The 16,347-nt window shown below is 40.8% G+C and overlaps 1 protein-coding gene across 2 annotated transcripts in view; it reads left to right on the plus strand.

The window, feature by feature from the left end:
* Nucleotides 1–5,416: 5,416 nt before the first annotated feature.
* The window catches only part of LOC146361216 (glutaminase kidney isoform, mitochondrial-like), a 30,716-nt gene continuing 19,785 nt past the window's right edge, over nucleotides 5,417–16,347 (plus strand). Inside the window, exons 1-2 of one of the 2 annotated variants that reach the window (XM_084921124.1) lie at nucleotides 5,417–5,827; nucleotides 15,786–15,882. In XM_084921124.1, coding sequence (XP_084777250.1) covers nucleotides 5,574–5,827; nucleotides 15,786–15,882 — 351 coding nt within the window. In that variant the 5' untranslated portion in view covers nucleotides 5,417–5,573. The remainder of the gene's footprint in view (nucleotides 5,828–15,785; nucleotides 15,883–16,347) is intronic. The other variant, XM_084921125.1, reaches the window with a different exon arrangement.

The raw sequence follows: 16,347 nt of genomic DNA on the forward strand, positions 1-16,347 counted from the left end.
TCATGAGTTTATGGTAAACATTGTCCTAATCAGAGGAAACTGAACCGCCCTCTTGCCCAAATATGGTCGCCTCTGAGTGAAACTGAAACTCCTGGTAATTAAAAGGAAGCATAAATAAGCCCTCTTAAGAAACTTTGGCATGTTCGCACACACCAAAAACAGCATTTTGAGCCATTGCTTAAGGCAGAATAAGAAGGTATGTGACTAATGGGGCAGAAAGCTCTTTGTAGTCCTCCAATAACAGGTTGTAGTCATAGTAACAAACCTAACATTTAGTGATAACAATGTTTAGTGTGATTACATATTAGCTTCCCGCTGCAGGGCGGAGCTCCGAAAGCTACTGGAGAACTCGAGCCGTGAGGAGTGCCACCGAGACACCTCTAAAGAATTTTCTTCTTCTTCTCCTTCTTCTCCTTCTTGTGTTTGTTTTCTTCTTCAACTTCTTTTTATTTATTTTGGTTTATAGAGATGAATCCCTGCGCCGACCATTTGCATCAGCGTCACATCAACACATTGTGAAACCGGCCGATGACTCACTCTGACGCAGGTCCTTTTCGCATACCTCCCATCATCCTCTCCCTCTCTCCTCCCCCTCTGTCTCTCCACGTGCACGCACACAGACACACACAAACACACACACACACGTGGACAGATTTTCTCAGGAGAATAACTCAGCTCATGAACACCCACGCCGTTTTGCTGCTCACAGTGGCAGCCCTGCTCAAACAGCCACCCCTCCCCTCCCTGTCCTTCCACCTCCTCCTCCAGTGCAAGTCACTGCTCATGATGATGATGATGATGTGTTGCCGCGGCAACGGCAGGAGGTGGGCGGCTCCACGGGCGGTGGGCGGAAGCCAGCCGCTAAGCGGCGTGGGAGGGATCTGCCGAGTGCACCCATCACCCTCATTTTGAAAGGAGCAGGAATCCGACTGCTTTTGAGAAGGTGTGGGTGTTGGTGAATTATCGCCTCTCCTCCCTGCAGCTTCGTTAGGGATGTTTGTCTCCCCTCCTTCCTTGCTTCCTTCCTTCCCTTCCTCTCTTTTCTTCCTTTGTCTTCTGGTTTTAATGCCACATGCAGAGAAAACGCAGCTTAAACTTTGAGGGCTGCTTTGAGATGGCAAGTTTTCATGAGTCCTGGAGTTGCTTTTTTAAATTTTAATGCATTATAGCAGAGAAAGAAAGAAACACGAAGCCAGGCTTTAAAAGGAGTTGTTTGTAGTTTTTAAATGACCAGATGAAGTGAAGAAAAGCAAAGCAGGACTGTCTCCAGTTTTTCTTGCTTCCCCTCCCCTTTAATGCAATTTCCCAGCCGTCAGGGTCACACTAGAGTCAATGTAAACACATCAGTATGTAACTTTTACCAAGAGTGAACGTTTGACTCGGTTTGATCATGAACATGGAAAAGATACACATGAATAAGCTGGTCTGAAAATCGGGTAAATACAGCCTCAATGTGAACAGCAACATATGACATAAGACATGTTTAGACATTATTTATCTCATAAAACAAACAAAAATGCAGAAACTGTGTGAAAAACTAAGTGCACCCCATGATTCAGCAGCTTGTAGAAGTACCTTTCACAGCAGTAACTTTACACTTGATCAGTGTGGAGGAGTTTTAGCCCGCTCTTCTTTAGGACATTGCTTCAGGTCATTGAAGTTCATGCACAGCTCTCTTAAATCCACACCACAGCATTTCAGTCAGGTTCAGGTCTGGACTCAGTGACTGCAAGGTGCCCAATTCATGACCTCTCCACCGCTGTGCTAACAGCTGGTATGAGGTCTTTGATTTTGTGCATTATGACCAAACACCTTGATCCAGAAGTCCTGCAGTTCGTTCAGATGTACCTTTGCAAACCTAAGCAGCGCTGCCGTGCTCTTTTTACAGAGTAGAGACTTGTCTCATGTCAAGTTTTTCTGATTGTATTGTCACAAACTTTAACATTTTACAGGCGAACTGAGGCCTGTAGAGTCTGACATGTAGCATTTGGAGAGAATTTGCTGGGACATCCACTTCTGGGAAGACTGTGGCATTGTTAACATGCACCTGAACACTCCAGACCAGCAAACTAGCAAAACATCTGCTTTATAGAGGTACTATGGGTTTTCACAGGACTGTTAGTGTATTTTGGCTCAGTTTCTGTTAAATAAATAATGACACAGTGTACTATGTCATGTGCTGTTGTTCATTTGAGGTTGTATTTATCTCATTTTAAGTCCCGCTAAGGAGTATTTTCATGATGTCCTGCGTTGGTACAATCTTGTAACTTAAAGAGGTAGAGTGTGTGAAATAAAATAGGAGAATAAAAGAAGCTGTTGTAACACAAACAAGCATATTACAAGCAGATTGTATCATTAAAAGACTGAAGTTCTTTATATTCTTTGGTTTTACAGTAAGTAGGAGGTCATCAGCGAGCTTGTATGTTCAAACCTCTCGGCTTAGAACGAATCCTCTGTCAGAAATGTGCACAGGGTCTGGGACATGTTGGGGCACATTTAATCCCACTGATTTTATTTTTAGAAGCTCACGATTGTTCACTAAAACGCCTGCAAGGGCTGCAAAAGTATGTGGACACCAAAAGATGTTTTATATAGTCTAAATGAACAGCAGTAAAACAGCAGGTATTCATCTGCCGCCGCTTGCTGACAAACCTCTCCTCAGCCACAGTCAGATCATCTAGTTTAGCTCAAATCTGCATAAAAAGGGATTTTTTTTAACGTAAAAATGTTGATTCCTGTCAAGTAAAAACCCTCTGCGTGCAATTGGTCGGAAGTCCCCTTTGCTTCTGATCACATGGAAATCATCTTTTCAGGCCAAATTCATGAATGTTTCATGTTCAAGTGCACTGGAGGCTTTATTAGTCAGCTCTAATTTGTTTGTTTTATCCTCTTTTGGCTCTCCAGGTGGGTGGAGTTTAGCAAGATAGAGTCAGATAAAAAAAAAAATGTAAAAAAAAAGTTTGGGAAAAGTAAAGCAAACACTTTCCGGTGAGTAATCTGCGGTGTAGGTCATTATTTAGTGATGGGCGTCGAGCTCCACCCACGCAGGCCGCAAAGGAGGTCAAAACGAGCATTAAAATGCTGCCTGACTCAGGAGGAACAGGCTGATAATCTGTAATCTGGTACACTGAGCTTTGCAGATTGAATTAGACCTGAGTGTGACACTGTTTGGGAAATTTCTGATGTGTTTTTCTGTGTTTTTTCTGCAGAGCGTGCATGTGGTTCCCAGATTTCTATCTGCAAATCATCAATCTGTCACTTCATGAATGGAAAGAGGCTCCTACACGCCTGTAAGCTAGTCTCACATCACTTTCTAACCGGGAGATGGCGCTGTAGATGTTTTTTTTTAAGGACACACACACACACACACACACACACACACACACACACACACACACACACAAGGCGACAGTCTGCAGAGAAAGCCATGAATGTGTGCAACACCAAAATGAACCACAGGGTGGCAGAGCAGCACAACGCATCAGTGACAGTCCTGCACAGGGCTGCTTTAAGCCTCTTTATTCCTCACCACTGTGCAGAGACGTGATGCTTTAATATTTATTTAATCACTTTTATATCTCAGGTCTCTTCCAGGGTGTGTTTCCTTATTTTTGTTTATTTGTTTTTATTGTTTTAAAGTTCTACTTGTATCCCTGTAAGGTTTTATAGTTGCATTATATAATATTTTTATAGAAGTCTAGTTTTCATTTTTATTTATTACAGGTTACAGGCATGGACAACTGGTGGAGAGTGTGACTGTAACTCAGCTGAATGAATAGGAAGTTTAAAAAAAGGGAGAAGCAGAATATTTTAACATAAACTCAGTAACGTTTGCTTCGCTCGTTTTCAGTCCGGTCCAGAATGTTTTGTTTCTGTGTTTGTTTGTTTGTTGGTTAAGCCATTTAACACTGAACCAAAAACACACACACAGTTTGACAGCTTAAAATGCTATTTTTTGCACCAATGAGGTGATTCCCAAAGAAATATTAGCTGAGAACTTGTTTTATGTCTGCATGGTGTGCAGTGTGTTCTTAAAAAATTTGAGGAAAATGGACAAGTGGGGCACAAAAGCAGAAGTATCAGGCATAGCATAGCCCGGACCTCAACATTATTGAAGCAGTGTGGGATCATGTTGACAGAGAACAGGACAAAAGGCAGAAACATCCAAAGAAGAGCTTTGACTGTCCTTCAAGAAGCCTGGAGAACTATTCCTACTTAAAGACATGGCAAGAAAGCTGCCTAAGAGAGTTCAGACTGTGCTGAAGAATAAAGATGGTCACACCAAATACTGACTTTCAAACTCATTACTTGTACAATCTCTGATTTTGCCTTATATACTGTATTTACATGTATGTTTGCACATGCTTCAATAAATCACTTCCTATTTTCCTACCAAAGTATAAAGAAATGAGGGGTGACTCAAGATTTCTGCACAGCAGTGTGAGTTATATAGCTGTGCAAACTTGTTTATTTGAATCATCTGCACATGATTTCTGCAGGCCAAGCATAAAGACTCATGCACATGAGTCAGTCAGAAAATATTAGGCTTAAAATATTTCAATATAGTCATGTTTATGACATTACTTCACTTATATTGTGTTTATTCTTAAATTCTTGTATATGTGTTATGTGATTTCCAGCATTCGTGTGGCACAAATAATAACATTTCTACAACTAAGAGTGCAAAATGTGCATTTAACTTAAAATGAATGCAGACTACATACTTGTGACTCATCCGCTAATTTGATTTTTTCTATTTAACTAAAACTGGATGCCTAACTTCCATTGTATCATAAAACATATACTTTCTGTCTCCCCAAAAGTTATGTATGTGCTACAGCAGCCACAAACAAAGCCTACATGAAAATGGAGTGGATAAAGAAGAGTGGGCCAGTAAAAAATAAAAATAACATGAACAAATAGGTCTAAAATGTATCATGCTTAACATAAAGCAGTTCAAATAAATAGAAAACGTGTAGTAAAACAATAAAATAGGAAATTAATTGAATAAACAATAATAAATGTAAATAAAATACAATGAAATGCTTTGTAAAAACGTGACGTAATACAATATAGTGGCCCTATAAAGTAAAAGAGCTAAAAGGATTAACTATAATAGATTAAAAACAGCCATTAAATGTAGTAAATCCAAAAATATGATTGTTTTCGTTATTTATTGTGTTTATAAAGACAAAAATATCGAAACTGTGCCTAAAAACATACAAAAATGGACAAATACTTATAAATAACATAAAATTGTTCGCTAATTACGGGAAGTGATGGAGATAACAGGACCAAAACACGATTCACAACCGTGGGCGGGACTGTTAGGACTTCTCACCAATTAGGTGCGCCCATGGGTCAAGCCCGTCCAATCACAGCTCACGCGGTGGATAAGGTTGGTTGTATCCCGCTGGGGAGCTTTTTTCCGCTGTTGAGTCAGCGGGAGAACCGTTACTCGACCGATACAGCGGCGCTCTCACCGGGAACCGACCTCTACGATCCCTCTACGATCCCTCCACGCGGTCCTATAGTAACTCCACTGCACAGTTCGTCTGTACCACAGGGTTGAAATGTTACATCTTCGGTCTACAGTAACGCTCAAGGAGTTATTCCAGACTCAGCTGAAGCGGCCGCTCACACGTAGGGTCGGCGTTAAAGCAGCACCTGCTCCCGCCGCCTGCTTCAGCACCCTGAGTCCTGATGGACGGTCACCGGGTAGAGGGCAGTTTTCTGGCTGGAGAGCCCCTCAGCACTTGGCCAGGAAGCACGCATTGAGAGGCTTTTGCTCCAATGACTCCACCGGCAAGGACTCTTCAACAGAGAAGTGAGTAACGTTAACAGTAGGACGAACTCAATAGAAAAAAAGGAGCATTTTTAATGGGGCGGTAAACAATCATGACATCAAGGTGCCTTTACCTTGAGGCTTCTCATTTAAAAAAAAATAAACCAGTTTTACTTACAGAAAGTACGCGGAATTTAAGAAATGCGTCTAATTTCTCATTGTATTTAAAAATTAATCACTTTATGTATAACACTTGCACAAAAAGGGACGTTATTTGAATTTAGGTTTTTTACAACGTAGTTTGGTGCGAAGGGTCTAACGCGCATCACGCGAAGTGGCTAGCTGCTAGCTCGGATGCTCATTTAGCTCAGCCTGCTAAAGGCTGGCAAGGAGGATTGAGTTTGCCGGGGAACTGTGCAGGTCAGGGGCTGTAGATGAGGGGGATTATGGGTGCAAGTCACCGGTGATAGTGCCGGTGATAGTGCGCCCACCTACGGGCTCAGGCCAGTGGAGAGCTCCGGTAGGTAGCGATGGAGGTAAATCCAGCAGCCATTATCGGACAAGTTTAATATATATAAGATGACTTAGTAGTTCCAGTATGAACCTTAAGGATGTTTTGTGGCATTAACTTGCTCTAAGCGGGTGGCGATTAGTCAGAATGTACTCAATGGAAACTGGTGGAAAGGAAGTAAATTTGAGACGTGTCCGAGAATGGAAGCACATGCAGTGGGACAAGCCTGATATCATGACCAGCTGCTGGAGGCTAATGCCTTCATCCATCCAGACTCAGGCAGGCATCAGCCTGCACCAGGTTACACAGCCGGGTCAGTTTAAACGAAAAATTAAGGACAACTGAAGCTGGTTAATGTTTGGATCTCCACTCCACACCGAGCATCAGCTCCATGCATATTCAAGGTCACCCACTATTGCTTCCATAGGAGTGCAGCTACTGACCTGAATTAATACACTTATCATTAATTATAAAGCACAGTGTATGCCACATGATGAGAGGCAAAGTAAAGCAAGTCTAAAGTATAGAGGCTTGTTTCTGCCTCTGGGGGGAAGAAAAAAAACTATATATATATTATAAATAAATATATAAACAAACTGCTGGGTAGAGCCAAGCCACAACTTCCAGGTATTTCAGAGTAAGTAAAAATTTTGAGATACTAACCTGAAATTGTCCCTTATGGATGCCAAAAAATGTTTATTCAGTGGCTGAAACAAAGTTTTATTTTAAATGCCTCTAACTACTGACATAAATACAAAATAAGTAGAATAAATCATAAATCAGTATAAATCATTAATAACATTAATAATAACAATAAATTAATTTGTTACGTTACTAATAGCAAAAAAAATAGCACAATGAATCAAAATAAAATAAAGATAAAATAATGAAACATAGACACAAGTTAAAATCAGTTTTTGCCATGTTAAATGTTTAACACATATATAGTTGTGGACATGTTCTAGGGTGGAACGATCGTACAGCATACATCTTTAATGACTTTAGAAAACAAGAATTTTGTGCACAAGTTTGTATTTATTTAGGATTTTCTCTAATCCACACAGGATTAAAAGTATACATACAGGCTCAAATATATACATACACTCCCACTAAATGTTTCTTAGCATGTTGCACCTTGATTGGGTGGTTTTGGTAGCCATCAACAAGCTCCTGGTATAATTGTGGCTGATATTTGACCAGTCTTCTTGGCATTTCATTAACGTTGGTTGGTTTCTTGGCACAGACTTCTTGTAAGATCCGGAATCAAATGTGAAATGCTGCTCCTCACACACAAGGTCTTGAATAATCAGGCCTTGTCTTATCTTAGAGACCTCATAGTATCATATCACCACAGTAGAGCACTTTTCTCACAGACTGCAGATTTACTTGTGGTTCCTAGAGTATTTAAAAGTAAAGTTGGAGGCAGAGCCTTCTGCTTTCAGGCCCCTCTTTCTGTGGAACCAGCTTCCAGTTTGAGGAGCTCTTTCTTTTCCTTTCCTTTTCCTGAATCCTGAATGTCTCTTTCTCCAAAAGTGTGTCTTTGTCCCGTCTTCATCCCCTCACTCCCATCTGGTCATGCTGGTTCTGCTGGAGGTCCTTCCTGTTAAAAGGGAGTTTTTCCTTCCCACTGTTGCCAAAGGCAAGGGGTTATCTAGTTTTTGTGGTTTCTCTCTATTATTATAGGGTCTTTACCTTACAATATAAAAGCTTATTAAGGTGACTGTTGTTGTGATTTGGCGCTATATGAAAAAAATTCAATAGATTTATTATGAATGTCAGTTTTTATTTCTGTTATGAGACCAAACAGGTGAGTGTCCCCTAATTTCTATAATGATGCTGAAATGGACAGAAAAATGTCAAAGTAAAATACAGAATTAAAAAAAAAAATGTATGCCAGTTGAAAAAAAACGATCTTCCAAATATAGAAATAAAAAAAATGAATAAGTCCTAATTAGTTGTATCAAAAATAGTATAAATTAGAATTAAATAAATTAATTCTGGATAATTTTTGAAGTGTATTATGTTTTTTTTGTTTATTTACGTAATTGGTTTCTCCACAGATATACACTGTCATGAATCATCTTTCTTTAAAATCATGAAATTCAGCTATACTAAAAGTTAGCTTACTGTCTATCAAATACATAAGTAAATAAATAGAAAAAACATAAAAGAAAATACAGACTAAAAAAAAATAAATCTTGGAGATAAAATGCAGTACAGAGATGAGGTGCTGTGTTTTCATGTAGCAGCATATTAATTGATTTTTGTGTCATTTGCATTTGCTCTCTTTTGGACCTCCGTACAAATACAGTGAATGAAAATATGAGTGTCAGAATTTTGAGTATAAATTAACTCTATCATCAGGAGAAGGGGCTGCAGGACAGCCACAGTGGAGGGTTTATAATTTCATTATTTTTAGAGGCAACTCATTAAGAAAATATATAAAGATGCACAAAGTTGCTGAAGATCCAGCATGATAACCAGCTGGCCGATCATTTCTTCCCCTCGGAGCAGCTCTGACACCAGCCTGTCTCCTTAGAGAGCTTCCATAGTCATAAAATGCCTCATTGCCCCTGCAGGACAGAGTTGCCCCACTTGTTTCTGTTCACGGACAATTTGCTGAAGCTACCGGCGGCGTTCAGGCCGTCGCTCTGCTCAGCTGACTGGTTGTCAGCACTAGCGTGCCTCCCCCGGAGGTTAATCCAAGTCTGAGCCAAGCTTCGGCTTGTTCTGTGAAGATCACTGTGTGAATTTTATCTGCAGCGTGAATCTTTGTGAGCAAGCAGGTTCATCGTCTTCCTGAAAAACTCAACGCTTTTGAGGAACTCAGTGACTTTTCTCTATTAGGCAGCTTAAAGGAGCTTTGTTTACGTGTCAGTGATCGTATATAGACAGCACATTTAGCTTCCAGGTGATTTCCATCTGCAGTTCCTGGACAGCTACACACAATATTAAATATCCTGTATAATATAAAACCTTATAAAAGAGAGTAATATAAGAAGATATGCAAAGAAAGTCTAAAAATCCTCCAGCCATACTCCCACAAAACACATTGCAAAACCTTCACATAGCCACACTCATCAGTTTATTTCCATAATAGGGATTGATTATTGGGTTAGTTTTTCAGCATTTCAGGGTTCTTGTGGGTCATTAAATAGCAGTCTCCAACATCCAGCAAACCATAAAAATGTAAAGATCTGTAGTTTAATCTGTAATATCTGTTGTTTTGTTGCTGATCAGGCAGTTTGATTAAGGACTCAGTTTGGCTTTTTACCTGCAAAGTTTTTGATTGTGACTACAGTCTGTCTCGTTTGTGACTCTGCCCCTCTGTAGGCCTAAACTGAAACATCACCAGCTTTTTCTTCAATTCTAGAATGTTTTTATTCACATTCTGAACTAAAATACTGCAGGTGGGAGTCACCAGACACCCCACATGATATGCAATATTTAACTTTTTGTGATATGCTGTCTACTGCAGAAACACACACTGTGATTTATCACTGTTTTGCTCTCCAAATGTTGTCCTCAAATTAACCTCAGTCAGTATCTGTTTTATACAGTAAGATAAAGTTATCTCACTTCTAAATGAAATTACTGGCAAACTGTTTCTGACAAAATGGCAATGAACTGATAAATCATGGAAAATCACATATCTGTTGCTGTCTTACATTTTAGCCCTCCGATAACCAGAATACAACCAGTCGAGTTGTGCTCATTCACAAAGACTGGTCCAGATTAATGGCAACGGCATCTGTCGGCATTTAAAAACTAGACGGCAATTATTTGCAGTCTCTCTGAGAGTGACTGAAATAGTCCAAGTCAGACTGCAGCTGTTTGCAGAAAGGTCTCCTGTTAGAAGGCAATCGCCCTCAACAAAAACCTTAATACAACCAGGAAGCAACTTTTTTTTTTCTTCTTTTTTGTAGATGTAAACAGGTTGCTGTCCTATGTTTAGCTTGCAACATGAAATATTCGTGCACACATTCACTCTGATGGATGCATCTGGGGCGACTCAGTGTCTCACCTTAGGATACTTCGACATGCAGACCACCTTCTTACACGACCACCCCACAGCTGTTTATTAAGACATAACAGTATTACATATTTATTAGTCAGGGTTTCTTCAGTCAGGTTGTTGGATTGTTTTGTTAGAGTTCAACACATAAGATGTACATCCTGGTGTTTGTTGCTTTCAAACACTGAAGTCTGAAAAGAAAAGACAGACAGGCTCAGCCTGAGCTGCACGCTGACTCTGAGGGCTCTGAGGCCGTGCTTCAGCTAGTAAGGGCTCAGAGCTGTTTGCTGTTTGCGATGCAGAGGAGCTCATCCTGCCTAAATCATGTCTTCACTTTTTAATTATTTATTTATTTTAAGCACCGTGAGCTGGCGTGCCGCCCAGCAGATGTCAGGGCCTCGAGCAGATGAGTCAGTCGGATAGATCGATTCGTGCAGCGCCGCCTCTCTCTCAGCGCTTCCAGTCTAATGTCTGCCTCCGCCCTCTCCAACCCACCAGCAACAATTTGTCATGATGCCTGTGAGGCGGTGAAACCAGCGCCATCGATCAGATTAAATAAATGCAGCAGATACTGACGGCTCAATTCACACAGAGACCTCCGCCTGTCAGTGTGAACACCTCAGGCCCCGACTTCAAGGGAGTCGCACCATCTGATGGTGGGCTCAGAGGGAGACTACGATGGTGGTGTATTAGTGTTAGGACCTGGTTGAAGAAAACAATGTAATGTGAGGGTGAAATTCAGAGGAAATATTTATATATAAAATATAAATATATTTTTTTCCTCATAATTTTGTGAGTTTCTTGCAAATTTTGGTTTGATAAATTTTCCTAATTTTTCTTGTAAAACTTAGATATAGACATGTCTTTGAATTTTAGCCTTTTTTAGGCAGGATAGTTCAGCGAGGTGACAGGAGAGCAGGCAGAGAGCTCACCTGCTTATTCAGGTGAGCCATGGTGGTGCATAATTTTTATGCCTTTTCCCCGTATATCTGGCAGTTTCTTTGTCATAAATTTTATTTAGTTTTTTTCTCACAAATTTGCCAGTAAATTCTTGTTAATTTGAAGGGTTTTTTCACCATAAAGCTCCCAACTTTTTAAAACATAATGTGGGTGAGTTACATCTGTTTAAACAACTGCCTTAGCATTGATGAAAAAGGTTTGAAGCATTTGTGTTAGTAGTGCCAGGTAAAATACTGATCCTGTGGGGGTCTAGGCACAGAAAGGTCACGTGTGAAGGAAACGTCTCCAGATTCCTGCCTCAGTTCAGTTAGATGCCGTTTCGATGACTCTTCTGGAAGAGGCTCACTCATCTGCAGTACAGGAGAGAGTTTTGTGGAGTGGCTGCTGCTGTTTCAGCTTCTGTTCGTGTTGACCTTTAAAAACAAACAGAGCGAGAGGAGGGGGAGGGAGAGCGTGAGCGAGAGTACTAATGAGACCAGCTGAGGTAGATTAATGAGACCATCCAGATGTTCCAGTGTCCACCTCTAACCTGCCTGTGTTAATGATGCTCCCACAGGGGAAGTCTCTCACTCAAGAAGGACCCTCTTACTTCACTATTATTTGGTTACAGTGTCATGTTCATTTCAAGTGTTACACGGTTAAAATCCACCAGCAGCCATTTCTGTTTCAGTTTTAGGCCAAATGTTTATTTATGTGGAAATGGCTGTTTGCTTTCGATTAGAGCTGAGACCTCTGGCTCCCAAGCCGGCTGGGCCTCATCTGTTTCAGTGGTGGGAAAAAGTATAGTGGTAGTAGTATTAGTAGTACTCAGTCATAGTAGTCATTTCAGATTATACTATTCGTTTGTATGTCTCATAGTGCATTTCAATGCTGCATGTTTTTAATGTGATTCACTGTGAAACGCTACATTTAATGTCACAGCTTCTGTTTTATTTCTTGTCCTGACAGCAGCGTGATCTGAAGACGTGCACTGTGCTGATCATATGTGTGCTCGCTGTTACTGTTTCAGTTTAATGCCACTGTTACTAATTCAGTGTTATCCCTCTTCACTCTCTCTGTCTCCCTGTTGTTGATCTTCTTGTTTTGCATTTGTAAGTATCTTTCTATTTTGTCGTTTTAGTCTCTTTTTCAAAAGTTTTTCAAAATAAAATCCAGTAGAAGTAGAGGTTTTCTACAGAAAGCCAACAACTGCTTTTACTTAGACATGACCTCACTTCCTCCCAGTGGGTGCGCTTCAGTCCCTCTCTATTCTACCTCACCCTCCATCCTTCCATCCTGTCTTCCTCCTCTTCCTCAATCACACACTCTCTGATGTGTATTCCTTCCTCACCAGCAGCCTGCATTAATGCGGTCAGAGGTGGAGCACAATGCAGCGACCCCGACATGCTAACCCAGACAGCGTGTGAACTGTTTGTGGTGTTACTGCTGCGTTCCACTGATGCTGGAAAGTCAGAGCTTCCTCCTAAGGAACTGTTAAAGAGTCCGATTTTCAAGTATGGGGCGGTATTCCTCTGAAAGGTGCAACCTAATGTAATCTATTCAAACAGACACACTTTTAAACTATATGTGCTCCTCGCTGAGACTCCCTGACTTTTCACCCTGAGTGGAACTTGGCACAAAAGCTATAAATCTGACTTCAACTCGCTGCCAGTGTTTCCTCTCTTGGTTTCTGCAGCAGTGGTGCTCAGGAAAACCCCTGTTCACGTCTGTTATTTTAGTCTAAGTCACTCTGTGTTTCTCACATATTCAGGAGCTATGTGTGTATGTCAGAGATGCTCCAATCCAGCCTTTTTTACTTCCCACACCCATGTAAATAATAAGCTGTACTCCTTACCCTGAGGAAAAAGACTGGGAATCATTCTTTTATATTTAAAACCACACGAGACTCGACAAAGAAACATTGGTTTTCTCCCCTTTTGAATATAGTACATCGATAAATAGAAATTATCAGGAGGAAATCCTTTTTATTTTATTTGGAAGGACAAACTATAGTTTCAGGAATTCAGTTCAGACTCAGTTTAATTCAGTTCCATAAGTGCAGTCATCACAAGGATGAAAGCAGCTTGAAGTAAAAAGCACTGTTGCTTAAATAAAGTCTCTGGTTTCTCCTTTACTGTGAGTGCCCCTCCTTGCACACAGAGTGGAGTAGACACTGATTGGAAGCTTTTAGCTAATGGTAATGTGACATGTTGTCTCCATCAAATGCAACATTTGATGGAGACAAAGAGTGAGCGCAAGAAGCTGAGAGTGAAAGCTTCTGTTAATTGTCCATTTCCTCTATTAGATGTTGTAATGTTCTGATGGTTGCTGCTGCTGCATGATTCCAGAGGAAACTCTGCTGATGCTGAAATTATAATCTGGTACATTTCTGCTCTCATGTATCCAAACTTGGCTCCTTTTCTTTATTTCTGGTTGGCTGCTGAGAGGAGCCGCCTGCCAACTCAAGTTTGACCTTCAGACATCCTCTCCTAGCACCAAGCCGCCCCCATGATGCATTGCAGGTCATCGTGAGCACCCAGAGCTTTGTACAAATCCAATTTGGTGTTGGTATGAATCATAGCAGAGAGCCTGCTGTGAACCGTTCGTCCCGTCTGCCTCCTGACACGCTACTAACCTTCCTCCCAGAGACCACTCTGCTCCGAATACCAGCCAGGAAACAGTGCTAGATGCTCAGGTTTCCTTGAAGTGGACATTTTCTGCTCTGATTTCGGTCACGTGTGCGATGTTTCACACTCACACTCAGGTAGTTTTTTCTACTCGTGGCTCTCTCAGAGAGGATAACCCTTAATAAGGCCATCTGAGCACAGAATCCCCACCCACCTCCTGTCCAGAACCTTATATTTGAGAGGGACAGGAAGTCAGAAGAAAGTTGTCCAAAAAGGGGAGGAGCTAAAAAAAAGCTTGTTTTAGACAGAGGGGGAACTGAGGGGCTGCAGTATAATTTAAAGAAGGATTATTTTGAACTCTGAATCATCCAGAGCTGCTCTGGTAAAGACCAAGAATTAAAAAAACATGGAGATGGACATGAGCAGAATCGGTTAACTGTGATGATTTTTACCTTTTACTAAAAGCTCTGTCACCAAAATGCCAAAAAACTGACTTGTAGCCACAGCTAATTTGCAGACCTTGTCCCTGGTTAGGCTTTTAAGACGCACCATATCAAATATAAAATCAGACAGTTAGAATACAGAAACTAATACAAATAGAATTAAAAAAAATCTATTTTAATGATCACAGATTTGCTTTCGTTTAAACTATAATCTTCCATTTACATTAAAAATTTAGTAAGATAATGTTTCAAATCTGGGCCAATTAACTGTAAAGGACGACTAACCAAATGTTGTTGTTAATATTTAGGTATTTACAATAACTGTAGTTCCTCTTGTGTGGGACTAGTATTGGACCCCATCACTGTCCTTCAGTTCAGTTATATTCCAAGTTCGAGTATGTGAAGTTTGATAAATGATTGTTGGAGTTGGGGAGTTAGAACAAGATTGCAGGTATCGATCAAATAAATCGTCATTATTGCTCCCATTTAAATGTTGAACCATTTAAATTTATATTTGTGAGTTGTGAGGCATTTGTGCAAATTTGTTGACTTGTGTTCATCTTCAGCTGTTACCATTTTATAGAGGGAAAACAAAACGAGGTCTAATTGGCTCTGCCAAGTTTTTTTCATTTATTTCTTTATTTGCTGCTAACTCAGCTCTGAAGGATAAAAATGGAGCTCTGGTGACGCTGCAAGTCTGACGTAGGGTTTTAGCTGCCACGCCGAGTGCTAACCCATCACTCTGGTTGCGTGTGTGGGGTTGTTTTTTTTGTTTGTTTTTTGGGTTTTCTTCCAGCCACTGAACACCGTCAGCACCGGAGGCCTTGGCTAGTCTCCCTGTCCCAGCTGCAACAGTTAAGGCCCAGTCATCACATCCCAGACTGTGCTTTTATCCAGCTGATTGCACCGACACTGCCACCTCACACAGTGTGAATGACGAGGCCTGTAAGGGTTGTCTGTCATGAAGTTGTGACAGACAATGTTGTGCTGCAGTCTCCAAACTTAAAACTAGGAAAGAAATTTAGCACTAAATTCTCTTCTTGGTTTGAAGCGTTTTTGGTTAAATTCTATGTAAACTTGGTTAAATCGTTAAATCTTGGGTTTCGTTAGCTTGCATGCTGGGAGCTTTTCAAACACATTCCTGGCTGGTATTCAAGCAAAGTACAATTAACAATTCCTGTGGCCTCAAAGTAGCATGTTAACCTCCTGGAAAAGTATGTTACTAAAAGTATGGAGGTATACTTTTCCACAGGTTTTAATGTAAGGCAAGCTGAGGCCGTGTTTTCCTTACTGTTATTACTCACTGCTTCTCCCTGCAGTGAAAAAGCGTTTTCTTCTCCCTCTGCTGCAGCCCCCCTCCCCCCCCCCCCTCCTCCTGTATGTCCACATTTCCACCACAGCTCCTCACTGTGGAGTTATTTTTCTCACTTTTCTGTCTCTGCCTGTTTATTTTTGCTTCCTGCAGGAGAAGAAAGGCGGGCATCCTGCCCAGCCTGGAGGATCTGCTGTTCTACACCATCGCAGAGGGCCAAGAAAAAATCCCTGCACACAAATTTACCACAGTGAGTTATCACAGCAGTGATATGTCTGAGAGTTGGATATTTATGGTGTCGGAACCTTTTGTTAAATAGAAATATTACTAGAAATAAATTACACAAGAGAAAATGGCCCCAAATCGCCCACAGGAATGGAGACAGAGTAACAGAGCAGATCTCACTTATTATTAAACTTCATTAGTTTAGATTAAGTCATTAAACATTGTGCAGATTTGGATAGATTTTAGAAGTGAAATCAGGTGTTGGCTTAGAATCACACAAACTTGTTGAAGATATCTATGTAGTCTAAATTTCTCTTGGAGTGAAAGTACAGTGGTGTACTACCATCCTGCAGTGTTGGAAACCAGTCTAAAACCAGCTTGAAACAGGAACTTCGGGGTGGTTTTATACAACAGTTCCTCCCCCGGATAAATGACCTATAAAAACTACTAACTAGATGTTGTGGTTATCGTCTTCGCTGCAGCCCATCCA

Source organism: Perissodus microlepis, chromosome 23 (assembly GCF_051167445.1).
Source record: "Perissodus microlepis isolate ML-2025 ecotype Zambia chromosome 23, ASM5116744v1, whole genome shotgun sequence".
Taxonomy (NCBI): domain Eukaryota; kingdom Metazoa; phylum Chordata; class Actinopteri; order Cichliformes; family Cichlidae; genus Perissodus; species Perissodus microlepis.